Here is a 27,332-nt window from a genome sequence, read left to right as displayed (position 1 = left end):
AATTGTGATAAAAGACATTTCTAAGAAATATTTGAAAGAGATTGGAACTGTGGGGGTTCTTACTTGAAGAAAGAAGATATTCCCAGTCTCAACAAACAAGATTTCATCCCCATGGGATTAATGAATTAAAATACAAACAAATTCCTTGAAGATCATAAATGTGATAACAATATTTCATTATATGAGTTTATATTTACCAGATTTCTGCCATAACACAGAAGTGGTAAACTACTGATTCAGTTTCGCAAAGACTGTTCAAAATACACACTCCTATACATCTCCAGTCTGTCTTTTGTTTTCTTTCTCCCAGTTTATAGGGAAGGACAAGCACTCAAATCTTACTAACCCCTACTGAAAAGCCTGCCTGCATCACCCCTGCCATGCACTCTCCTCCTCATCAGCCACCCCTTAAATTTGCAAATGCTTGTTGTCTGTGTATTCTACACGAGTGTCAAAGAGAGTTAAATTAATGCATACACATATGTTGCATCTTTATGAGAACCATGATAACTGCACAAGTATGTTTATTGCATGAACTCTCCAAGGGATTTGCTAGGGGAAATTTACACTCCTCCCAGCAAGTAAGGAATGTGTAATTTAGCAGCATTCTAGCACAGTGCAGGTTAAAAACAAAACAACCCAACCTCCTCCCCCAAAGCAAGCCTTCACTTAAAGATTTTCAGAACTTGCATTCCATATCATTAAACTTCAGCCAACCTCTGAACAAATACATGATTTATTTAAACATGCTTTCGATGTTGCTAAATCTAAGTAATGTGCTGTCAAACAAAACTACTGGTTTTATTCTGGAGTCTACTGGAAATACTACATGACAAACAGATCTCTACCTTTGCTATCAGCATTTGCAGGCAACAGGAAATACCTCAGCTGGTAAATCAAGCTCATGTAACTTAAGGTGATGGGTGCATTCTACTTTTAGACAAAGGGCCACTTGGAGTTGGTTTCTACAATAATGGAAAAGATAACATTTGCTCTGCTTTGTTCTCTGAGCCTGATCCTATAAGTAAAATCTGATCTTTCCAAGTTGTTTACACTCTTTTGCTCAACACTGTTGCCAGCAAACCTTGCTCCAGCTTCCTGTGCATTTTTAGAGCAGCCATCTCCAAGGGCCGTGACTGGAAATTGCTCAGGAAATGGGAGAAGGAGGCCACGGGTTTCAAATGCTGAAATCTATTCAGTGCCCTACACTTCAGTACACCCCAAAGCACACAGACAGGACAGCTTAGGGCAAACTGCTTTCTCAGCATAAGCACATCTGATGAGCCTCAAGCAGCCTCTTTCTGCTGGACAGCAAGTATTTTTACTCAAAGCCAAGTGTTTAACTGCAGCACTGTGTAACCCTGAGCAGGCAGCAGGGCACAGCCCTCATCCCCGCGCAGCGTGGCTGGCTCACGCTGTGCCGCACACGGCCAGGCCGCACGAAGCTCCGCCTCACGGCCCAGAGGGAAATTTGGGCTTATGCAAATGCACTTGAGTCATGCTGCTCTCTCTCAGGAGGTACAAGCTCCAGCTGCAGCCCATTTCATGCCTGCCCTGGGCACCCTTTAGTAACCAAGGAGTTACAAGTTCCCCCAGTACCACAGCCCCAGAGTGCAGGCACTCTTCTGCCCACTTTCAATAAAACTTGTGATCACCTTGCGAGATCTACTCACACCAAATTTGCCTTTGACTTAGCAATAGATTTAAAGTTTCCTGGGAGATGAGAGAAGCACTGAAAAATCTACAGCAGAATCACATACAGCTATATATTTCTCATCGGAAACTGTGCTCAAAAAACCCAAAACAACCAACCCCAAATACCCTCCCCAAGCAAACAACCTACAAAACCCAAAAAGCCCAACAATTTGGGCTTCATGTCCAGAGAACTGATCGTACCTACACCTTTTTCAGTCTTTCACAGTGTACTTAACAGGCTGATCATCCAGTGCCTGGTATACTAAGAAAGGTTTTAAGAACATCAAAACAAAAAAAAAATTCCCAAAACAAGTTCCCACACCACCACTACCCCCTCCAAATATAAAAATATCTGTTCCTCATTCACAGTGCCACCAAAAAAGCATAACTTTTCTATTCATCTCATTACAGTAGAAAATCTGACAATTTTGATTAATGAAAGCCAATAAGGTATCTATTGAAAAAACTGTAAGTAATTTTTCTCATCATAAACTAGACATTTAAGACCATATATACACTGAAAATGAACACAACAGCTGAAATTTCATGGATGCATACAATACACATTGAGCTGAAGTCACCACAAACCCAACAAGGCTGATACTGAAGTCAGTGGAAAGACTGATTCTGGCCAAGGGAATCTGCCTTCATTTACATCACTAAGAAAGACTCCACTTGAAAGTTCTTTCAGCACAGATTTAGACCCTCTTTTCCTGAGTTTCTCCCTGTTAGATCGTCTTTGTTCTCTCTTTACAAATTCTCTAATTGTGTACCCACACGGTGCTCCCACAGGACACAGTAGTAAGGATTTGTGTGTGTAATACTGTAAGAATATGAACTAAAAGGCTCAGCTGTCATGGCATGCAATGTTTTCTTTGCACTTTGGCACTCTGTTTTGATGTGTTTTGAGAGTAAACAACAGTATGGCACAATCTTACATCAAAAATTTTATTCTATTGTTGCTTTCAGAACAGCTGAAGTTTTTGCCAGTGCCTCCAAGTGCAGCACACATAAGTAATTAGACTACCATAGTCAGCAACACTTGCTTTCTGTACAGCAGTCCCCCCTCAGTGAAGCATTAAGGCTGTAAAAGAATCTAAATTTCAGTATTTGTTTATAGTGGTCATGGCAGGGTTCCAAAGGTATTCATGTTAATTTACAACACATTTAGGTAAACGATCTGCTTTTGAAGACAGCCAATTCTGCAAAGGCCTGTGGGAGATCTAAATCTGTTTCTTATTTCCTTTGCCCACCCCCTACCTTTTTTAAGTATACTTTGTCGTTGTGAAAGATAATGAAGAGGGTGGCTAGGTAGGGAAGCAGTTTATTCACATGACATGTAAAGTGTAGGTGGACAGTCTCCATGCAAATTGCACATGGTTCTTTGTGGTACTTTGGTGACAATTCAGAAATAACTTTATGCAGAAAATTAACATATAACAATCCCATTTCCAGACATACTTATCACCAGGGATCTGGAGAAAAACTAATTTCCCTTTTACCTCTCTTTCATGATGGCCAAGACCCTCCTTGGGGTTTCTGAGATTGAGGACGTGCACCTCTTGGGGCAGGCTCGTCGTGCCCCGGCTTGCACAGCCAGACAGGACTGTAAAGCTTTCCAGCAAGGCATGGACTGGGTGCGAATTGTTAACAGGTGACAAGACACATTCCCTCTGAGGCACAGGACCTGCAGAGAAAGACACAGACACACATCACTGGGAGGAAAAAAAGCAATGCATTGTTTATACTTGTCAGATAATGATGATCCTTTTGTTCAGAAAATCCACAGGAGCACAAGCAGAAGCTTTGTGCTCATTCTCCACAAAATTAAGACTTTTACTCCCATTGCACTTCTAAGTCATCCTGAATATGCTAACTCATTGGTTCATTTCTCTCTGACAGTCTAAATTTTCAAGTATGAATTCCAAAACTTAGGGTATTTTTTTCTTTACCAGGGAGAAAAACAAAGAGAGGGGAATAAAGTCTAAAAAAACCCCATTTAACAAAACCAAAAATAAACAAAATAACCAAAAACCACCAACAATCCCAAAAAACCAAACAAAAAACCAAACAAAAAAACCTCCTCCCACCACCCCTGACAGCGGTCAGGGGAATTGGTTTGTCTTAGATGTTTATGTCAAACACTTATCTGCAACTGTAAATGCCATCATGTGTATATAACAATGAAAACTTTCTATCTGTCAGGAAGGTAATTATGTCAGGAAGGATTTGGGCAAGCTGGATTTGTTGCTTTTGAAGCAGTGCTGATTTATAGTGAACATCATTCAAATACACTGTACAAAACAGCACGCATCTGTCACATGATAAAATGAAATGTTTGTTTACTGAGTCTATTTTGTGTCTGACAGCAATTATCTGCACTGATAACAGTTATCTAGTCCAAAACAGAGTGTACGCCCTTTCAAATAATCACCACAGCATGATGTAGCGCCATACTCTTATATAGTACGTGAGACCGTGTGATGTGATAGAGCAAGATAGCACAAAAGCAAAGCATACAGAGCAGTTTACATTTAAACTATATCCCAGGAAACTAAATCAAGACAAATATTTATGAAAAGCAGCCCTGCTTTTCCAAAACGGCTCAAGCCCACCCCTGACAGTAACAGATACATGTATGTTTTTGATTCAGAAGGTCGCAGGAGAACATAATTGATTTAACCCCTAATTTGCACCAAAGTCAGTCAGATAAGAATTAGACTCACATGAACCAGTCAGTTCAGAGGCTGCCAGGCATAAAAGAGAGATACAAGGCAGAAGCATAGGTTTTTTTCTGAATTGAGCACATCTGCAATTGAAGTAAAATGCTTCCTTTGAAGGAAGTTCAAAATAAAGAAAATCCTCAACTGATTAAATGGAACAGCTCTAGCTGGTTTTGTCAAGTCTAAAGCCAGCTATTGTCACACTAGAGATCATCCGACACTGGGGTACACTTATGTTTAATTGTATTAGCACTGACCTACACTTTGCTGGTTAAAACCACGGTTCTTTCAAAACACAGCTTGCAGTTGGCCATTTACTTACAAGTCAGAGTCTGTCTTAAACCAGACTATCTAGAAAAAGCAAAGCCCTTGAGCACAGGGAGATTTCTGCAGTGCCTCAGGCCTCAAAGAGGCCGTTCCTGAAACCCACCAGTGCATAGTGCATATCCTATGAGCTCCCACAGAGCAGGAATATTTGTAAAGGAAATGCTCAAGGCATAAATTATGCATGCATGTGCTTGGGGTACAGAGGATAAACAAACTTTCTTCTCCTTAAATGAGGAGCTTAGCAGTAGCACTGACCAAGCAGCACTGACTTGAGGTTTTCTGGTTTTTATTTAGCTCCTTTTAAAGAATACACATACAAAATGTGACTGGTCCAAGCAGTGATATGATTCAGTTTAAGAAAAAAATTAATTAAAAAGTTGCCCTTTGTAGCAGCTGAAGACATACTGAGGATTTGTAACAATAACAAAACCAGTAGAAAGGCTGCATTTTCCTGACGTACAAGAGCAGATCAGAGAGCCAGCTGCTAAATTAGCCGGGCCGCTGATGTGTAAGTCCTACAGCACACCATGTTACACAACCTGCACAAAACGCTTCTCTAAGCTCCACAAGCATTTCTTGGGCTGGGAAGGAAAGGAGCACTTGTTCATTGAATTGTTTCTTGTCACCCAGAATGGAATTCACGTTTAAGATGTTTCAGTCATAACACACACTCACCCACAAAGAACAAGGCACAGGACTGAACAAAACCAAAAATGGAGTTGCTGACAAAAATGTGCACTTAGCAAAGGTTGAGGAGAAAAAGCAAATACTTTCCTTGTGATTTTCTTGTGAACACCTATCCCCATGCAGGACATCTACCAATCCTCCCCCCTCCAGCCTTTATCTGGTACTTACTCTGAACAAACTCAATACATTAGATAAAAGACATCTGGATTTTCCCCTCACATCCTACAAGGGGAAGATGATTGTGACTGTTTTGTTCAGGCTGTAACTGCCTCCTCTGCTGGCACCTCAATTGCACATCAAGAAATCCCTCTGTTCTGCTCAACATGCAAGGTGGAAATAGTCCCGGAGGGAGCAGAAGTTCACATCCTGGATGACTGTGTGCAGCTGAGCTTATCTGCACAGGGACTGGCAGCATGAGGCATGCCTGCTCTGCCTGCACTCCACCCTGGCTGGACAGGGGCCAGATCTCCAGCACCAATTCCCTCACCTCACTGGCAGCAAGCCCAGGTGCTGTGCCACTCCTGAGCAGGGCTTACTGGGGCAGGGCCACTCTGAGCAGCATGGGGCACATCCCCTCTGTCACATCTGTTTGTAGGGAAGGGGTGCACAAGGCTGCTCTAAGCCACTCAAGTCCAAGAAACCAATGTTTTGGGGGAATTACTGCATTTGATAGAACTGCTTTCAGACCACACCAGCCTTGTAAGAGAAAGGGATATAGTCCTGGAATCTGAACCAATGACTGGACTGCCTGGAGGATGCTCCACTGCAATCAGACCACACATGCTGTGAAACTGCCCATGTTCAAGGCATGCTGTGGGGGTAAATAACTGAGAGGTTGCTCCAGCAGTCTCATTTTTGCCAAGTTTCACACAGGTGCCTCAGTAGGTGTGTCCTGGGCCCATACTGCCCTTCCCAGCAATTCAAGACTCGCACAATCACTGTTTCTCTTACACTGGCAATATCAAACCACAATTCTCATGTACTGCTATCGGCATATCTGCCCAACCACTAACCTGGGTGTAGTGCCAGGCCCACATACATTGGCAAGCCTGGAGGTAGCAGCAAGTGAAAGGAAAAATTATTTCTAGATCACAAAGTCCACTGAATACTCAGCCTGTAAATGGCACAAGGCAGCTCCTTCTGCCACCTTTTCTGCATTTATGCTCTACTTTAGTCTTTTCTTATACTGCATGCACCACAGCAATGCTAGAGCTATTGGCTCAACATTCATAAACTGCATTTCTTTACAGCCCTTCCTACTGCACCTGCAGATGTGCCCCACTCAAAGGTGGATGCTGCTACAAGGCACTGTCACTCCAGTGGGAGCAACAAGAGCCCTCTTCTACCCAAATTAGCAACTTCTGACTCCCTCACAGATCCTTCATCTTTCTTCCTTCCTGTCACTTTTCTCTGACTAGAAAGCCAGCTACTTCTCTATGTAGTTTAAATCCTACAAAATGCATATTTACCACTCTGGAAAAAAAACTAAAACAAAGTTCTCCCTAGGATACTACTAATCTGATTGTTTATCACCTCCACACCACCTACTTGAAAAGACAAGAGGAAACCACAGCCTCATCTACCTGGGCTTTACTGTCCCTCTGCCCTCCACAAACACCAGGATGAGGCTTGGCCAGTTTCCCACTCCAGCCTCACACCCTGTTCCTCACCTACATCAGCAACACCAACATCCTACCAAAATTCATTATCAATGTCCGATTAACACAACAAGCCTGCCTTATCAGCTCTAAATATGTACAGATGTTCTCCTGCATCTCCACTCCAATCAAAGCACAAAGGGTCAAAGATATCTTCCAGTTTATCCATCCTAGTGCTGTCAGAAGCCTTTGGTGCCTTCTCTGCTGAGAATTTAAGTGCACATGCACAGCCAGCCTTGGGTTTTGTTTAACTTTGGAGCATGTAACCACTTAATCTTGTTAGTGAATCCTGGCTCCTACCCCAATCAAATTTTAGTTCCTTAATGCCTTTAGAGGATGGAAAGCAGGTTAGGCAGTTTTATTTCTAAGAACCAATTATTAGCTACATGTTTTCCAATATAATACTTATTTCAAATGTTTAGTGAATTCAGAATTCTAGAGAATTGTTGAGTATGGAATTATTTTTCACTTCCAATTAATATTTTAAAGGAAATCAGTGCAGACCCAACCTTCTTTGATACTGTGTAGCTGTGTCCATCTGGAACATGTTCAACCCAATTTCAACATTCTTGTTTCCCATATCTACATGCTACTAATGAGTAACGTGTTCTGCTGTAAGAAGGTAGCAGAAATGGGAGTAAGACTAAGGGGGATAACACAACAACCCAAGACCAACTCATAACTGTGATTGATTTTACTCAAATAGTAAAGGGTAACGTAGTTTCTGTTGTATTTCCATGGTGATTTCTGTCAGCTGAAAAGCATAAGCAGCTCCTGCAAATGGCGTGAATCTGTGCTGGGGCTCCACAGCACATTAGCATGGTTCCCATATGCCATAGCAGAGGGTACAAGCCACACCAAGGGGACAGAACACTCCTCAGAAAAAGGACAGCATTATTGTAATTGATTTTTGAATGAGAGAATGACAATAATCTAGTCATTATGTATAAACCCAGAATTCATCACTTTATGCTGAAAGGCACATTATATGTGCAGGAGGCTAACTCAAGTAGAGATTTCAGTGTGCCCAAATGACAGACTTTCACAAAACAGAAGGTTAATTTTAAGCGTATTCTCTTAAATCTCCCAGTGACAACGATGGCTGGAACAAACCTATGTTTGAATGACAACAGAGAGGGGAAATCATTTGAATCTTGAACTAAAAAGCTTCACAGAGCACTTGAGCAAGACTCAGGAATAACTTCTTCCCTTGATATTCACCACTCATTTCTAAAGTTAAAATTGCATGGGCAAAGGACCACTGTTCAACATGGAACAATTGTTACCACCTACACAACCTTCTTCTCATAAAGGGTTTCTCACTGAGGGAAGTATTTACACCAAAAAATATACACAAGAGTTGAGGCAAATAACAATTTACAGAGGGAAGTGACAACTATCACTACCAGAGAAAATGTTAGTCACTTATTCAGTATGGGTGGCTGTCTAACAGTAAATACTAAATTCCTTCCTGCACACCCCTTCACAGAAGACCACCTGGAAAGCCAAATTCCTTGTAATTTCAATATACAGGATAATGGACAACCTCCACTATTAATATGAAAAGCAGCTTTTATTAATGATAACTATGAAAAAACCAGTTTCACACTCACAAGCAAGCACTTGAACAAGACATGAATGCTCAGGACCAGTTCATGCTGGCAAGCAGCCCTGAGAGATGTAAAAGAGAAGATCAGGTGGTAGGAAATATTACACAGCTTTGTGTCAAGAGACAAGGGCATAGAGGAAAGCTCAGTGTTTCTGCTCACAAATAGGAGAGGCTCCTCCACAATGATCAGCAACCACAAGGAGCTGGGTTGACCAAGACCATTCCTGGATTCCATCATTTTCCCCTCTGAGTAAGCGGGATTGCCATAAGGAAGATGCAGGGTACAGAATATCAGACTTTCATACTGGCCAGGAGGAAGACTAAAGAAGATGACTGTCTAAAGCATTTTATATTTGTATAAATCTACACATTTCCCTTCAGATCCTTAATTTTCAGGGAGTTCTTTTACTGTCACATCTAGTGCATATTTTTCACAGTGAAGCCACTTTTGACTGAATTGCCATTGGAGCAAGGGTGAGAGGTTTAAAATTGCACGGAGAAGATTCACAAACATGGACTAATTTTGGCTATTTTGAAAAAACAAACCAATCCAAGCAACCAAAACACCCAAGATACCAGACTACCAGACTCCACAGGTATCTATTTGAATTCAATGAGCTATAAAACTTCTACTGAGAAAAAATATATCCTGAAGAAATATCCAGTACAGGTGGCAAGATTTGGTTGTAGGAGTTAAAACATACAAGTTGTACTAACTAAAAACATGTGCTTTTGCAGAAACTCAGCAGAGGTTTCCTATTCCAGTGCATTGAGCTCACTAACCTCCAGCAACTCCACAACACTGTCCCTGCACCCTTCCCCTTTCTTCAAGAACAAAAAAAAATTCTCTGGAACTATGGATTAACCTACATTCTTCACCTTGACACTGACATCTGGAGCTAATGCTACGTGCAATTAAACCCCTGCTCCATGTGCTGTCTATCCCCAACCATTATCCTCCAATTAATTCCTATTCCACTATTATCAACTCTGCCCAGACTTATTCCATGTGTGGACCAAACTCTTCAGACATTTCAACACATTAGATTACACTTAATCTCCCCTGTCTTTTGATCCTCTATTTTCTGCAGTTTCTCTAAACATTTCTGTTATACATTGTAAAGTCTATCTAACATCATCTGCTGGCCCACTGGGAATCATTGAGATGACATGTCCCATACCTTTTTAGGTTGCTGTTTTGCTTGGTACAAACTCCTGATGCTGGCTTCTCCTTCGAAGCAAAATAATTTTTTATGCCTCTCTGGTGGATGTGTTGCAAAACATCCACTCCCATGGCTCCCAGCCACTGGTAGAAGCACAATGTTTATCTCTGTTTAGCAGAGATGATCTAATTTTGAGTGTTACCTGCATGGACCTCACAGCTTTTTTCCATGTAGAAAAACATTCAAATTACATTTTTAAATCAGAAATTCCTTCTTTCACTTTTTGAAAAATAAGCTTATATTGACCTTTTGTCCTCACCAGGACATAACACTGATCCAAATTTAATTGGAAAGGTTAACTCTCAAATAAAACTCAATTGCTGTAGTAACGTGCTGCTACTTAAAAAATATGAATTAAACCTAAACTATCCATTTAATGAAAAATTACAAATTATAAAGTAATACTCCTTTGTTATACAGCAAAACTCTATTTCAATACCCAAGCAAGCAAGGCCAAGATAGGCAATGTCAATCAGTTCAGCATCTTGTTTAACAAAAGAAACTCTAGGTGTCTTGTTTATACACATATTAAGCTAACTAAACAGAAAAGGCAATGAATGAAAAACCTGTTTGGTTTGACATCCGCTGAGCACAGTCTCAAGACATTGCTACCCATGAGGCATAATCTTAGAAAACAAACATCTGCACCTGGAAAACAAAGAAGTCTTTCAAAAGCAGATGTACTCTACCACAGAGCTACATTTCATGTAACCTCTGCTGTACTTGGTTCTGACCAAAAGCACTGTCAGAGCCCTACCTTCTCTTGAGGTTTGCAGCAAAACACTGCTTACAGGAACTCTTCCTAGTATTTTTCCATGCCTGAATGTGCAAACTCATCCACATATGCTCTTACTCTCTCTTCCCATTCCTTCTCCCAAGCCAATATTTGGAAAACATTTCCACTAACATAAGAGCGTCTTTTTAATACTCATAAACAGAACAGCATGTATGCATTGACTCTCATTTAAACACATCCAGAAAGCACAATTTTTGTTTTCCATGTCAAAGAACTGAAAACAAAGTGGTTCACCAATGTTTCAAAAAGGATTGTTGAGTTTTTCCCTTTGTTATCCTCAAGTAGTAGAGAAAAAACCCAAGTTTCAAGCAATTAGTCTAAAAATCAAATGCAGATTATTCTCTTGCACCAATCTTCTGTCCCATGAAGCACCCATACTTTTTAAAACTGGTCAATGTTAGACTGAGGGCTGCCCTGCCCCCCAGGCATGGCTGTATTTCAAAAATGCCTGACTCAAATCACAAACTTTTAACAAGACTGTAAAAGATACAAAAATTATTTCAGATAACAAGCAATACCTAAAAATGCAAAGAAACATTGTGCCTTAACAGCCTTAACAGAAGAAGCACATTTAGCATTCAATTTTCATCACTGTTAATGGATAAAGTTGTCTTCAGCAAAGTGATATTGCAAAGAGGAAGAAATGAACAAACACAAACTATTTCTAACATTCCTTGTTCATTATTCCCCAAAACATTTAAACTTCATGTTATAAAAGTCTATTTTCCCTAGAGGTAGCCCATAAATCGTCTCAGATTTACCACTCTTGACCACAGAAAGATAGGAAATTGCATGGAAACAATGAATGGAAGTGCACTTTTTATCAGAAAACAACAGGAAGCATTCTGCTTGGTTTACATGAGAGCTCTGTATTGAGGCCAAAAGCGGGGGGGGAAACTGTATAAAAATTTAATGCCTGCTTAGAGCAAAAAACTCTAAATCAGGTTTCAAAACCATTTTATTTTAAAAAATCAGTATTGGAACTTGTCAAACCACCCTACCCACACTATCAGTTTTACTGTATTCCTAAAATTGGGTAAATTGAAGATGACAGAGAAGAAAATCAGAGATTTCATAAAATCAGTTTCAGGAGGCAAAGAGAGAGAACCATACTTACTTTCATGACCAGCCATACAAGAATTCAAAGAGCATGCACAAAAACACACATGTAAACTTCAGCAATCTGTGCTTATCTAAGGAAACAAGTCTTCTGAGTCTCTCACAGCAAAATATTACCTACTTAAATTGCAAATATATACTTCAGTTCTTTGCATACTCATGGGTGAGCTTCAAAGTTCTGATACTAGTTCTAATGATTTTCAAACCAACACAACAAGTGTTGGATTCCTATCTCAGGCAGTATCAATAGTAGAGATGAAGGTACCAAAATATACAGTAATAGTAGGACTATAAAATGCATACACTAGACTGGGGGGCAGGGCTAAGATTTCTGGCATAGATGGATTTTGTTGGGGTTTTTTTTCAGCTTTTCTTAATCATAATGATGAAAAATATCCCAAGGCAATTTTTCAGAATTGCAAGTAGCTGTCACATGCTTGATCCTTACTGAATTTCCTTTGGAACTCCATATGCAGCCATCTTTTGCTCAAAAACACAGTGTCCAAGTGGCATTGGTTATTCAAGGGGGACTACTATGCAATGAAGAGTTTATCTTATCTGGTGACTAATGAGAGCAACCTCATTGAGATCAGGAGAGATTTAGAGGTGTCTTGTGTTTACTGGTTATGGGGCATCCCAACCACAGAGCTGAGAGCAACTCTTGCAATTGTGAAAATTTTCCAATTCCTTTTACTGAATCTATTAAACACTTCACAAGCATTCCTAAACAATCACACTATCACACAATTCTACAAACCATTAACAGATTTTGCTTTAATTCATAACATTAGTATTATTTTTGATAGGCTATCCAAGCTTCAAAGTAAAAGCATAGCCAAAGTTTTCCTTTTATTTAATTTCTTTCATCTGGCCCAAGATTCTTCCTTTTCTTCACACAGACACACTGAACTTACAGGAGTTCTGGTTGTTCCCCTTTTTTACCACCTCTATGAGCTCCTTTCCTTCTCAGTAGTTGGTATTCTATCCAATTCAAGCCCTGTTATTCCATTTAACCATTCCTATCTAGTCCCCTAAGCTTCATCAACACTTGGCATTCACTACACCTGCATTCACACGGCTCTTCTTTCAATAGGATGTCTTGCTTTTATCTGTCAATTCAATTATCAGCAAATCAGATTTTGGTCTTCAGAGAGAAAACAATAAATTCTGGATGCTGGTGCATATGGATGCATGCACATCTGGAGAGTTAAGAGAGAAGTGATTTCCTTTCAAAAATATCTTTTTGACAGCCACAGAAATGCAGAGTACCAGATGGTACAGCTGTCAGCACAACAGCAACTTCCTGCAATCATCTTCTGCTTAAACTTTGTCACTGGGCCCAGGGCTGCATGGGAGCCTTGCCATTTGTGACTAGCCCACCAGAAGAACGGGCTAGCAGTCACTGCCTCTAATCCTTGGCCACTGAAGCTTGTGGATTCTGCTTGCAACACCAGGCACTCAGTGAAAAGCAGCTGGAGAGAGCTTTTTGGTCTGGGGTTTGGTTTTCCCTCCCCTCAGTTCTGCCTGTCAGAAACTGACATATAGGTGCTTCACTCAAGCATGAAACTTTATAAGCCTTCCCTTTGCTAATCTCAGTTTGCACGTCAGAAGCATCAGTCCATACTAAAAAAGGGAACATCTGCTCAGTGCTGTGTGTCAGAGGATCTGATAAACACCGCTGCTGGACGCAGTGCTGGAACGAGAGCAGCGGCACTGGAACACGTGATCCGCACGCTGCCAGCCGCACCAGGCCAGGCTGGGGCTGCTTTTCCAGCTCCTCAGCTGCAAAGGGATTGAAAATCCTCATCAGTGGACAGGACCCTTCATAAAATAAAGAAACCTGCCTTTGCTACTCAGGCTTTTAGCTGCAAGCAGTTGGCCACCACTTGCTTCAGTCCCATCAAATGCAGTGGGGATCTCAGAAGCAGCAAAAGCCAAAAGGAAGGAGAAAAACTTTGGAAAGATGGCTCCATAACTGAAAGCAAACCAGCTTTTTCCTAATCACAAATAACAAGATTACAAGTTCAGCTGAAGGCTGAATTCCTGTAACTGACCCTTTAAGGATGAGTTCATTATCTCTATATGTCTCACTGAACAAACCTAGAAAACTGATCCTGATCAAGTGCTCAAGCAAGACAAAACGTTCCTCCACAAAACACTTAAAAGCTTCAGTCTTGTCTTGAAAAATATAAAAAGAGATGCTTAAAAAAATCAATAAAGAAAAAGGCAAAAACTACTGTACTGTTCCACAATCCCCACTCAGTTAGCCAAATGCTTCTTGCCCTTGGCTGCAGAATCAGTAAGGAAATCAATCCTGGAATATGCTCTGCTACAGGTTCTCTTTTCAGACTTCTGAATATTTATTATCTAGTTCGGTTTTAAGTAGGAAAGACTCTGTGCTCAACATTTTTCAAGGTTCTAAAGAAGACTAGGAAACACCATGTTGGCCCCATGCTGTTGAGGAATGCCTGAAGCCAAGGCAGGTGTGGGCACTGTGACTTCATGCTTGGATATTGTTTGAAGCTTGCTCAGGAGCACCAGCCCAGCTGCAGGACAGGCCCCAGGCCCTGGTGGCTGCTTGGCAGGTGACAAATGCTGTGCCTGGTACCCAGGGCGCAGCTCTCAGCTTCACACAGACAGGGGGCCACATCATCTGGGTGGAGATGGACCCAAGTGAGCAAGTCTGTGGGATGGCAGGTTTGACAGAGCTACACATACACAGTTATTGCTACAGGTAATGAAAAACCAGTAAAACCTAGCACTGCAGGTTTATGAGACAGGATGAATCATCCAACATCTAACCACAGCCAAACCCAGGGCGCCTCAGTCTCTCCACTTTTCTTCTTCCCACCAACACTTTCCAGATATCTTCTGCCTCTTTTGATGCTGATCAAACCTGCCTTCCACAGGAGCTGATTCAACTCACTAACATGACAGGAAAGTAACCCAGCAATAAAGAGACTAAGTAGGTTTCTGTTGGCTTTGGTGCCTTTGAGAGCAGGAAGGCAGGTCTGGGGAGTACCTAGGCTGGCTGTCACTACAGCCACTGGAAGAACCTGCGCCCCTGTCCCTACTGTGGGCAGCAGGGAGCCTTCAGACTTGATTGTGCTTGTGAAACCTCACTGACTGAATGTGAGAAGACCTTCCTAGAAAGAGATAATACTGTTGATTTTGGAAAATGTGCTGACTATAAGCACAATAGTGACACAAACTACCACTTTCAAAAGATCCTCATGCATTTCCACTTTGAATAAATATCTCCATGGTGGAGAACACAAATAGTCACAGCTTAACAACTGCTCTGATTATCAAGAAGATTTCATGCAATACCTCACTGCACTCTATGTATATACATATTTTTATGTGTAAGTATTTATGTATACTCATACATGTTCTCCATAGCTACCTCATCTAAATGCTGACAAAATACTCAGAGGAAGTGAGATCAATCAAACTTTAGTCATATAAAGGTATTTGTTTCACTTTTGAAGAGCATGTAAGAGACTGGCTTTTTTTAACATAAAAGCCTTTCCTGAAGGAATTCCATTTAATTTCCTCAGCACTACTAATCTCACCATTTACAATGACAGGACATAGCAGTCCTGACACATGGTCTCTTAAAATTGCTTCCCTAATCAGTGTTCGTGTAAGCCCACTCTTAACACCTCATATGAAATGCAAAACTGGAACTACTCCCTTTGTAAGGGGTAACCACATTGCACTTCTGCACTCCCCTTGCTTTCTCATCTCTACTTCCTGTGTTAAACTCCTGGAAACTGCATTTACAGCTGCACTGCAAAGATCACCTTAGATGTTCCAGTATTAGACCTGATGTGGGAGAAGTCTGAACTGGTTTAATAATTTATTAAGTGCATACAATGTCACTTCAATTCATTTACATATTTAGGACCTCCAATCATAAACAGATAAATCTATGGGTTTTAACCATAAAAAGGCTTAATAAATAAATTAAAATAAACATTTTCTCATAGGTTTTGTCCACAGGTTTGTTTGCTGGGCAAAATATCTGTCCATATCAAGTGCATGTTTTTGCTCATCTTTTGCTGCTAATTTTATAGAACTGTCAGTATTCAGACAAGCCAATAAAGAGATCTTCTCTTCAAGTCAACCATTTTTGGCTTATAGCTGTGAAAAGCAGAAACCATCTTTGTTTTTTCATCCCCAAACTGGAAGAAATTGATCTTTGCTCTCTCAATAAAGCTGACTCAACAGGATGAGTGGAATACAAGCACAGAGATGAAGTGGCCTCAGAAATCCCTATTTTGAACATCTACACAAAAAGACTGAAAAAACAATACCTGAATTTTAACAAGCTCAGTGCTCACACCACATTCTAAACAAAACCTGTTTTCAAAGTGTGATGTTACATCTTAAACTCAGCTGTTACTCTAATACTGACATGTGAAAAACAACCAACCCACCTTCCACTGGACCACAGGCCATTACTCCACAGCTTAGGGTTGCCATCATCACAGCAAAGTTATCCCAAAGTAAGATTACTTAAACCAGAAATTCCAGGTGCATAAACCTAGACAAATATTTTTCAAGGTATTTTCAAGAAGTTAAGGATCTGAGACTTTTGAAATGGTTGGCCCCAGTTTCCTAAAAACAAAACTATCATTTAAAGTGCAACTTAGCACTTAAGACAAATGGTTTTCACTAACATGGCTCCATTGCTACATTTTCCCTTTTTATAACCTGTTAACATTATTACCACTAATTTATAGGGCAAACGAAATTCAGCAGCTGAAAAAATGAGCTTGTCCTTTGGCAAATAATTTGGTGGCTTTTAAATGAGACTTCAAATTAACCCTTTTTAGCTAACACAGCAGGTTCTCTTTGAATGTTTTACATGAAAAGCACCACTTGACGTTTATTCACATCTTCCTTTAAAAAAAAAAAATAAAGGCATATTGCAAAACACACTTAATGGAGGAGAAACTGATGGTGGGAGTATGTCATCAAACAGCACGTGGCCAGAATGCCACAGTACAGCATATGCTCCATGCCCTGCCTGATCTTCCACCCCTCTGAACCCAGCAGTCCAGCCCTGAAACACAGAGTAACACCCATACATGGGAAACAACAGTGTCACAGACTTAAATGGAATTTAAATCTCAGAATTATATAAGGAAAATTGGGACTGGAAAGATTATTTTGTATCAATTGCCAGGAAAATGGATGCAAGCTCCCTCCTCTCAGAATCACAGAACAATAGAATGGTTTAGGGTGGAAAGGACCTTAAAGATCATCTAGCTCCAACATCCCTGCCATGGGCAGACACATCTCCCACCACTCCAGATTGCTCAAAGCCCCATACAACCAGGCCTTGAAACCTGCCAGGGAGAGGGCATCCACAACTTCCCTGGGCAACCTGTTCCAGCATCTCACCACCCTCACACTAAATAATGTCCTCCATATATCCAACCTAAATGTCTCCTCTTTCAGTTTGAACCCCTTACACCTTGTTCTGTCACTATATTTCCTGAATGAAGAGTCACTCTCTGCCTTTCTTGTAGACCCCCTTCAGATACTCTCAGGCCTCCATGCAACTCTCTCTTCTCCAGGCTGAACAGCCCCAATTTTCTCAGCTTTTCTTTCAGAGGAAAGGTGTTCTAGTCCCCTTATCAACTATGTGCCCTCCTCTGGACCCGCTGACATCTCCAGCCTGTCAGTGCCCCTCTGGGTGGCATTGATTCCCTCCAGTGTGCCAGCTCAGTGCCATCAGGGAAGTGGCTGAGGGTGCTCTTTCCAGGCACTGCATCCTACCAGTCCTTCCCCAGCTGAAGGCAGCCAAAGGCATTTACAGGTAAGGAGGAAGTCCTTATGCCTCCTCCTTCCTGCCATCCCCCACGTACCTGTGATAACCATGAACACATACAACACAGACTGGATATCAGAAATTACATTATTTCCTTCCTTCTCTTCACAGCCTTTGCCTTCTACTCTTGCTTTTCACAGTTTCCCATTTCTTTTCTCAGTCAAACCTCATCTTCCTTCCTTCAGTCTCTACAGGAAAAGTGACCACAAACTTCCTGGTTCACAGCACTATCTTGAATATGCATCAGGGTGTACAAGAGCACTTTTACTAGTCTTTGTTTCCTGTCTTTTTTCATTAGAACCTCTCTGGGGTTGCATCGCTTGGGCCTTTGCAATCTGTTCTGCTTGACTCACAAAGCATCCAAGCTTGACTATTCCTATCTGTATAAACACTGTGTGTTACCAGGTCATCACAGCAGAAGTCCATGTTGCAGGAAGATAAAACACATCATGCTTGTAAATACACAAGTGTTACATGTTTGATCAGATACTATCCAGTGTGCAACCACAGTGACACCCAGCCCTGTGAACCTTGTATGGAGACAACTATAGGTGCATGAAAAAAGAAGTATATGCACCAAAAAATTTTATAAACACAGGAGTGTTGGTCTCAAAAGCATGAAAGAGCATTATCACCAGAAAACTATGCAGATTTTTTAAGTGACAGTTTGTTGTTTTGGTTTTTTTTTTTTAATATTGCTTTAATTAAATACTACCTGTGTTTGTGGTGAGCTTTTCAATAAAAAGTTACTTTGCTGGTAGGCATCCTGTAGCCTTCAAATCAAGAAACTTTTGTCTTTTAGGGGTTATTCTTTCAACCTAAAATTGAATATCAGGCCCCTTGTGCCTACGTGCAACAGCATTCCAAAAGAAACCTATAAGCAGTAATGCAACATTAAAGAACAGGTTTTTTTTTTTTAAGTCAGACATTATTTGCAAGTTAAAAAGCATTTTATACTTACTCAGTTTTTAATTAAAAGATAATTTGGGGGTTATGTGAGCATTTCAATATTTCTTACCCACTTCTAAACTGGGAGGTTCTGTGGGAATTCTTTTTAAACCTTGGGTTTGGGTAGTCTGCTCTATTAAAACAAAGAAAGTCTAAAGAGCATTACCCATACAAAGAGCTGAAGGTCACTATCCAACTGTGCTCATTATCTCATTATGTGGTCTAATTCAGTAATGTGTTTTCTTCCTGGATGTGATAATTAGCTTTGTGTTTCTTTGTTTCTAACAAAAACGCAGAGATACTGGAATCTTTTAAGGAAACAGTGAATCATTTTGGAAGGCTGTGTGCATTAAGAGTCAAAGTTACAACCTTTCCTACTTCTTACAATTTCATGGCCTCCACTTCCCAAAGCAATCTACTCTTGGACCCCTGCTTTTAGGAAAACAGCTCCTAAAAAAGCACAAGTACCAATAAACTGAAATTTTCTGGTGAGAAACATCTCAACATACACAGTCAGAAAATGAAAATTCATTCTAAATAAGCTACAAAATCCACAGAGAGACTAGGTGCTTCCCTTCCCACAGAGGATTGAAATCATAGTAATATACTCACAGCTTAATCAAGTTAGGGCCAGTATGCACACTGTAACACAGCCAAGTCCTGAAATCATTACCTTAAACCCAGCACACATGCTGAAGACTTTAGCAGCACACACTGCCTTCAACTCTCATTGAAATCTGTAGATTCTTGCAGGGATGTTGGGGTTTTATTATCTCACAGGGTCAAGCTCTTAGTCCTTAATCAGGCAAGAATCCAGATGAGGTCCATGGGAGATTTGCCAGAGAAAGGACTAAATGGAGAGTGAGAAAGGATGACTCTAAACAAGTTGGGAGCAGATCTTTATACAGAGCAGAGCTTGCATATTGTGTGCCTGATTCATAGGCAGTAATTTAGCTCACGCAGATGGCAGCCACATGTGAAAAGATTTGGCCGTATATATCCTCTACTTGCACCTCATCCTCACCAAAAAGAAAAAGGCCCATCAGCAGACAGGCATTAGTTCCATTATTTAAAATGTAAATTTTGACAGAGTAAGTCCAGTAACAAGATTTTCAAAACTGTTGAAGTAACATAAATGGATATATATTTAATTGTAAAATAAAACACTAACTAGTATCCCTGAGGTATCCCTTTTCTGCCCACCAGAAATAAAACAAACCCCACACCAAACCAAAATCATTCTCATGAAAAAGTAAAACTGCTCACTTAGGAAAGGTCTCTCAAAAGGCCATCTGCAACATCAGAGCTCTAAAATGAATCACTCACTAATGCATCTCTTTCCGTTCCCCCTGAGGTAAAGTTCTGTTTAAGGAGTTTCTTACTAAATGCCACCACTCACTCATCTCCTGGCTATCTGGGCAACAACTGACACTTCCCTCACTACAGCCTTTCCTCCCTGCCAGAACACCAAACAATTTTCTTCTCCTTGACTTGCTTTTGCTCATTTCTTCCCTTATTAATAAGCACATGTCCATTGTGTTATCCTACAGGATTTCTCCCCATATAGTTCTACAAGGGCAACTGAAGAAACACAGGGATGTAGTTCTACAAGAGTTAACCAATTTCACATTTCCTTAATGCACTGCCCAGCTGCTTGTTAGCTGTAAGCAGAAGGAGCACGCACATTGGCAGTTAACTGCTAAATGCATTTTCAAAACTAATAAGAAGCTGAAAACAATTCAAGCTCTGGACAAGAGTACAGCGTATTCTCCCAGGCGAGCAGCAGATATAAAAGGAGAACTGAGATGGTCTCCATATGAAAACACAATGGCTCTTCTCCTCAAATAATCTTTTACTGACTTTTTTTTTTTAAGGGAAGCTGGGGAAAGGATTTTTAACAGGAAATAAGTCATTTGTGCCCAATGCTAACACAGCCTTTATAAGGCATGCATCGTAGTATCATTGCTGCAGAGGAAAAAAGTCTCAGAGAGCCTCAAAGCCGATTCAGGTTTCACAAAAACATAAAATGTTCACACGCACATCTGAAGTACTTCCTTTTCAGAGACCCCACAGGTGTAGAAATCCATCTCTCTGTATGGCAAAGGTTCAACTCCCATTTAAGGGCTTACACATGAGCATGAGCCTCCTTGACACCACAGGGAACACATGGGGGGCCCGAGAGCTGGCAATGGAGTGCAATTCCTTGTCTTCTCCAGGACAGGAAAACGCCTGCTGCTCCTTCTTCAACAAGCAAACAAACACGGCTTCAGGGAAAAAAATGCAGGTACATTCTGTAAAAGCTAACTAGAAAACACTAACTAAATGTAAAAGTGCAAGACCACAGAAGCTTTCTTAGCCCCTAACATAACTGTAAGCAGAGACCTCAATGAGTAGGATGGCTTTTTGCTTCCTACAAAAAGAACAACCAACACCCCAGCCCTACATATGGGGTAAGCAGTGAGAAACCTTTCAGTGAGCCTTTCAAAGTGACTCGGCAACACTTAGCACTATTTGTTTTCAAGTACAATCAGTAAAGGATAGTGTTACTCAGAAAACAGTCACAATATACTGGAACTTACTAGATGCAAAATAACTTTGCAGTGCAGTCAGCAGTCTAAGGGGCCTCATACAGGATTTGCAAGCTTTCAAACAGTCCCTCAGAAAGGTGAGGGAATGAGTAATCTCTCTTCCTGCTAAACATTCAAAGTACACATAAAAGATATCACTGAGTCAGCACTTGGTGGTGGCAATTCATCTGGTTTGCTGCAATTTTTGACAGCCTGAAAGTAGCCATTGCTATGCATCTTACATGCCTTTTTTTTTAATTACTACTATTATTTTATTTAGAAGAAAATACCATGTAAGCAACCCATTTCAGCATATTTTAACTAGGAGGTAATATCAGGTTTTGATTTTGGGGAAAAAAAACAGCTAGGGACTGAAAAAACTTAGATGTCCAACAAGATACAAACAGAAAACCAAGCAGACAAACTAATGCAGGGCCCAGTTAAACTATATGGTTGGGTAGATTTTAACAAGGTCAAATGGTTCGGGCTTTCACTTGCTTACATTGTAGCATAATACACTGACTGTGAAGAGTTCCAGCTCAAGAGTCCAGAGGAGGACTGTTGCCTCTCATTTACTGAACAGTGTTCATAGGAGAAGCATAGAAGTTTCAACATTGCATTGTACAGCAGCACATTTCCTTTTTGTAATGTATTGCATATCACTGTGGGAAACTAGCTGGCAAACGCTTGTTATGGGTAGAGTTACATAAGTTACATGAACAAAAAAAGTGCTTCTGTCAGCTTTTTCATGTACTTTTGGGTAAGGATGTACAGCTTTGCCAGTAAACCAAATGGTTTTGTTGCTGTATATTCCAATTCTGACAGGCTGTTTCACATTGTGGTCGTGTCCGACTGTGCCACCAGGTGAGGCACAGATCAAGTTAGTTAAAATACTTGAACAATACTTCAATGCTCTCCCTCTATAAGAGGAAACTCTTTTTTGACCTAATACAAACATAATCTGCTGCAAAAAAGGGTGGCTCCACTACCCCTGCCACACACTTCCAAGGGTCCCTTATTTGCTCTAGCAAGCATGAGGGTTCAGAGAAAACCAGCCACTTCTAGGACTTCAAAAGCTCTCATGTAAGCACACAGGAGCCCAGTTGAAACTTCTTCCCATCAGTGGACCAGTAGTTTAAAATCATTGAATGGAATGGAAGTAAACAGCCATGCTTTCACTAATACCTCATGAGATCTGTGATAATTTACTGACCATCCAACACAGAAGCAGGCTTAACCTCACACTGCAAGGCAAGTCACTTGGTGAGTGTATCCTGCTTTAGAAAAGCTACCACCCCCTACTGAGCACCAGAAGCACGGTATCAGCCTTTTCTAATTGCACACAGACAGCTGGGTAACCAACAGCCCCACTCCCTCCCCGAGCACAGCACAGGCCTGACTCAGGACCAGAGAGAGCCCGGGCAGAGCAGTTGGGCGGTCCCACCACTCACAGCCCTACCACCAGTGCCACGAGTCTGGCTGGAAAAGAACCAAGTTCTTGCTGAAGACAAACAACCTTTTCTCTGGATAACAAGCCTACAATAACAACTTGAAAATATTCAGAAATGTAGCAGAGAAGTGTACTCTCATCTACTGTTTTTTACTTGTGCTTACTATTAACCATTAACAGTGTAGTTAGCCCCTTTGGACAGTTCACTGCAGCTTTCATTCACTGTAAATGCAGAGAGAACCCCTATGTCACCCACTGCACACTGTTCAGCCATTGCATGAAAATACATGTTTATCTTTAAAGCTTCCAATGCAACTCCACTGTTGTATTTGAATGTTCTTTGAGATCATCCAGGATATTACAAAGATCCTTGTTTAAAAAGTCTCTTCCAGCTGTTCTATGTGTATATTAGGAACATTGCAAAGGCATCAAATACTCATTAGGGATGAGATCATCCTAACAAAAAAAACCATACTAATGCACATCTTGGATACAAACAATTACAGTGAGATATTGAACACGGGAGGAAGAACATAGCCCCAAGTAAAGAGGGGAGCAGAGAGAATCACACCCATTGCAGGGTCCCACCAAAAAGGAGCTATAGCATGAATTCCCTTTGCTGGCACAACACCCTTGCACAGCAGGTTCTCAGTAAATCTCTCTCCAACTCCACCAGAAAGGACTTAGTTAACAAAATAGCACAGAGGACCTAACAAGAAGCTGCTTTGAAGGAAAAGCAAACAAACCCATGTGTCACCAACGGAAAAGGCAGGCCAAAAGTCTTCAGACCAGAACACGAGTTTTGTTATCACTTCAGGACATGACCCTTAGGATTAAATCCATTAAGAAAGAGGACATGTGCTACACCATCTACAAATTTCTGCCATTAAGTCCTCCTAGAAACATAATGCTATACAACTCTATCAGGATCAGATACCTACTGACTGGTTTAGAATGGGATTAAAGGGAAGAAGACATAGTAATTCTGCAGCAAGTTATGGTCTCAACATGAACCTGTTATGTCTGCAGCACTTGCAGCCCTCCAAGCAGCAAACTGAATCCTCAAAAAAGCATTCCAGCAAGAGATGGCACCAGGGAGCACAGGGACACCAGTATACAGGCTGGCTCCTTCCAAAAATTTAAGGAAAGCAACTGGAACAAGATGACAACACAGGTATCAAAACTGAATCAACTTCATTAGTTCAGTCAACTAGTACCAAAAATGTTGATTGCTCCAATTAAATTACTTCAGTCCACTAAGCCAAAAAAGCACTGATTCATTGCTCAAAAATCCTCCTGGGTAAATCCTGATTTCACTCCACTTTTCCTTTGAGCAATCTTGTCAAATCATAGTCAGTTACATGAATGCTTGACCTATAAAACCATCTCAAGTGCATTATTATTTCTCTGGAGAAAGAGGCAAGATACATTTTAGGACTCTTCAAGGCAGGAAAAAAACCCAAGGAGTTCTTTGTTAGCAACTTTTACTTGAAATGTTTTTGACAATATTTTTGCTTAATCCTTTACATAGAGCTTGTGCAATTTTGAAACAAACAGAACAATAGCTGGTTTGGTTTTCTCCATATACAAGAAGATTTTAACAACACTATTAAGCAGTTCAATACTCAGAATGGTTTCATTAGAATTCTTTTCTCCTGAATCACATCAATAAAGTTGAAGCTCAGTCCAGTATTTATAAGAGCTGACTTATAGGCTTCTTGCTGCAAACATACTTTTAAGATCCAGTAAATGTATCATAGACCTAGAATTAAGGAACTTTATATTTTTTAAACTGCTTTATTCAAAATCAGCCATCACATAGTCTTGAACATTATTTTATCTTGGGCATGAAATTGCTGAAAATACCTCTAGCTTTTCTAATTTCAAAGAAGAAAAAAGATTTCAAGAGCCACAAGTAATAAAACCAGATCTTTTTAAGGGTTGCTTTTATTTTTCTGTTACTGCCATGAAGCATTCCTTATTCTGACATTTCAGTTACTTTTTTTTTCCCCTTTTCACAGGAGGCACTACAGAAGCATTTGTCAAGTATTACAATTAAGACAATTGCAATCTTCAGAAAAACTTCGGAGACCTTCCTATGATGCATACTTGAGCTCTCTTACTTCCATCTGTGATGGTAAATGTGATCACAGAGATCAAGCATCAGCACTGGAGAATGAAAATTAAGGCAGTGAACAAAATGGCCACGAGCACTATTTTAGCAAGAAAAATAACTACTACTGGCCTACTTCCAAAAAGCAATTGAGACAAGTAATTTCCAAAGTAATTTCTCAACAGTTTTCTTGCCAATTTATTCAAATACCTATTACTTTTTCAGCTTGAAGGTGAAAATATCCCACAGAAAAATTAATTACTGCTTTGAACTCATTAGTGCCATAACAGAAAATTTTGCCAGACTGATATAACATTTCAAAACAGAAGATACAGAAATCTGGCCACTCTTACTGTATATAACTCTTACAAGTTATTATACAATCCAAAGGAAAAGTCTACCCTAATGCAAGAAACTGAAGCTACACACTAACTTGTATCATGTTGCTCAAATCCTGTATGGGATTTAATGCAGTTCTACCTGCTGTTGTAAGTTGTCTCCCAATCATGCAAGAACAGAGTTGTATTTCACCTGAAAATCATTTTTGGTACAGTCTCAGACTTCCCACTTCCTTGCTGTGGTATGGCTGACTCTACTTCTTGCAAATATAGTGATTTTTAATTATTTTTTTTTAAATAAGGATGATGGGTAGAGTAAAATAAGTAACTCCATGAGTTAAGACACTTCTCAGAACATGATACTTTATGACTTGCCAAAATGTAAACCACCTTGATCCTTATCAGAGATCACAACAAACCTCTGCAGTTCAGCATCCATGCGTCTAAAAACAAGCAAAATTGGCAAATAGTCTGGCAGTACCTTTAGTAAAACTTTTGCTATTTTCATACCTCCAAAAAGGGCACAGGGAGGTTTTGAAGAATTGAGATCCCAGCAGTTTGCAACAATGTCAACCATGTGACTTTAAAGTGATTACATTGGCTCTTCAAACAGGCCTGCAGGGAAGATGCCAGGGTTGAACACATCCGTTTTACATATCAAGTGACCAAGATTGAGAGATGAAATAACTCGTGGGGAGATCACAGAGCAAGTCACAAATCCAGATGCAAGCCTTTCACATTTCAGTCAAAAGCAGAGGCTCACAGATTAGCCCCGTGCACCTAACAGAGCTATGGCCATCGGGCACGGGGGCTGCACAAGGAGAACAGCCCCAGCTGCTGCTCCAGCCTCCCCGTGCTCTCCTTCAGGAGCCCCTGCTCATGGCAGAGCCACAGCAGGAAGGAACTGCTCTGCCAGCCCATAACTCGCCCCACCCGCTCCCAGAGGTCCTTCAGACACAGACATTTACACTCAATCACCACAGAGGATGGACACACACACATCACCTCACAGGGGCTGCTGGGCCTGGCTGTACCGAGGGTGCACATCACTCCATGGGCAGGGCAACACTCCACCCTCAGACACAGCAGCACCTGTCCACCCATGCTTCTTATGCTTCCTGTCCAGCTTTTATGCTACAGAGCAGATGCTTCCCAGTGGTAACCAAAATGCCCATTTAGACTAAACACACACACACACACCCGATATATAAAATGTGTGACCCCTGCTTTTAAAGTTCATCTTCTACATATTTCCTTAAAGCAACCCCAAATTTGCAAACTGAACTGTGCTAAACTACTTCAGTAATAGCTACAAATAACCTTTTCACCTTTATCCACTTTCATACAATTCCTGAAGCCTAGAAGTCTAAAGAATCACCAAGGCATTATGATGCTAAGTGTCCCTCCTTGATTTTTACATATTAAAGAAAGGCACGCATTCTTGTGATGGAAAAAAGTAATTTTGACATAGTAGCTAGAATCAAAATAACTAGGAGCATCTCTGGTAGGACATACTTATTACTGCTCTATTTAATTTAAAAGTATAAATAAAGAAAAATTTTATTTATTCCAAAATAGATTGCATCCATCATCCTTTCCAGACTCAAGACAGATTTGGTGATCAAGGAAATGAAGAAAAACTAAAGAGGAAAATGAGCAAAAATAACCACAAAAATAAATTCTTCACCCACCCTTGGCTTCAAGTGTTAAGGAAAAGATAACAGAAAAACCCACCACCAAAACACCAAACCTGCTTCAGATGAATGCAAACTTTTTGCTGAAGAGATAAAACAGCAACAAACCTTACATACATTTCCACTGCCCACCCCCAAACTCCTTTATTTGTTACATCTTCACTGCACTACTTCAATAATGAGAGTAATGACATTTTCAGTTTAGTTATTTCCATCCCTGACAGGTAAAATCCCTTTTTTATTAAATGCCTATTAGTAAGTCTCACAGTGTGGAAGCTGCCAAAAAAAAGGAACAATAGCTCCATCTTTTATAAAGTATGCTTAAGAAGAAAAGCACATTGTGCTTAAAGCAGCTGCACTTCATGGCATTAGTAAAAACCTTTGCTTTTGTCACCTGGGGTCAAAACTTATCCTTGGTGAAATTCCATTGACTTAAAATAAGTTCACACCAAAGAGGAATCCAACTCAGTGCCTTCAGGTAATGAAACATGGTACAGTCTTTGTGCTAAATATATTTTTTTTTCACTCCAAATTCATCTCTCC

The 27,332-nt window shown here is 40.5% G+C and overlaps 1 protein-coding gene across 1 annotated transcript in view; it reads right to left on the bottom strand.

Moving 5' to 3' along the window:
- Positions 1 to 27,332, bottom strand: part of TGFBR3 (transforming growth factor beta receptor 3) — a 106,877-nt gene that overhangs the window by 59,609 nt on the left and 19,936 nt on the right. Inside the window, exon 3 of the mRNA XM_054285662.1 lies at positions 3,198 to 3,382. Coding sequence (XP_054141637.1) covers positions 3,198 to 3,382 — 185 coding nt within the window. The remainder of the gene's footprint in view (positions 1 to 3,197; positions 3,383 to 27,332) is intronic.

The sequence above is a fragment of the Melozone crissalis genome, unplaced genomic scaffold (genome assembly GCF_028551555.1).
Source record: "Melozone crissalis strain CALT ecotype California unplaced genomic scaffold, PUWL_Pcris_2 ptg000045l_1, whole genome shotgun sequence".
Classification (NCBI taxonomy): Eukaryota; Metazoa; Chordata; class Aves; order Passeriformes; family Passerellidae; genus Melozone; species Melozone crissalis.
This window is presented reverse-complemented; position numbering and strand designations above follow the sequence as displayed.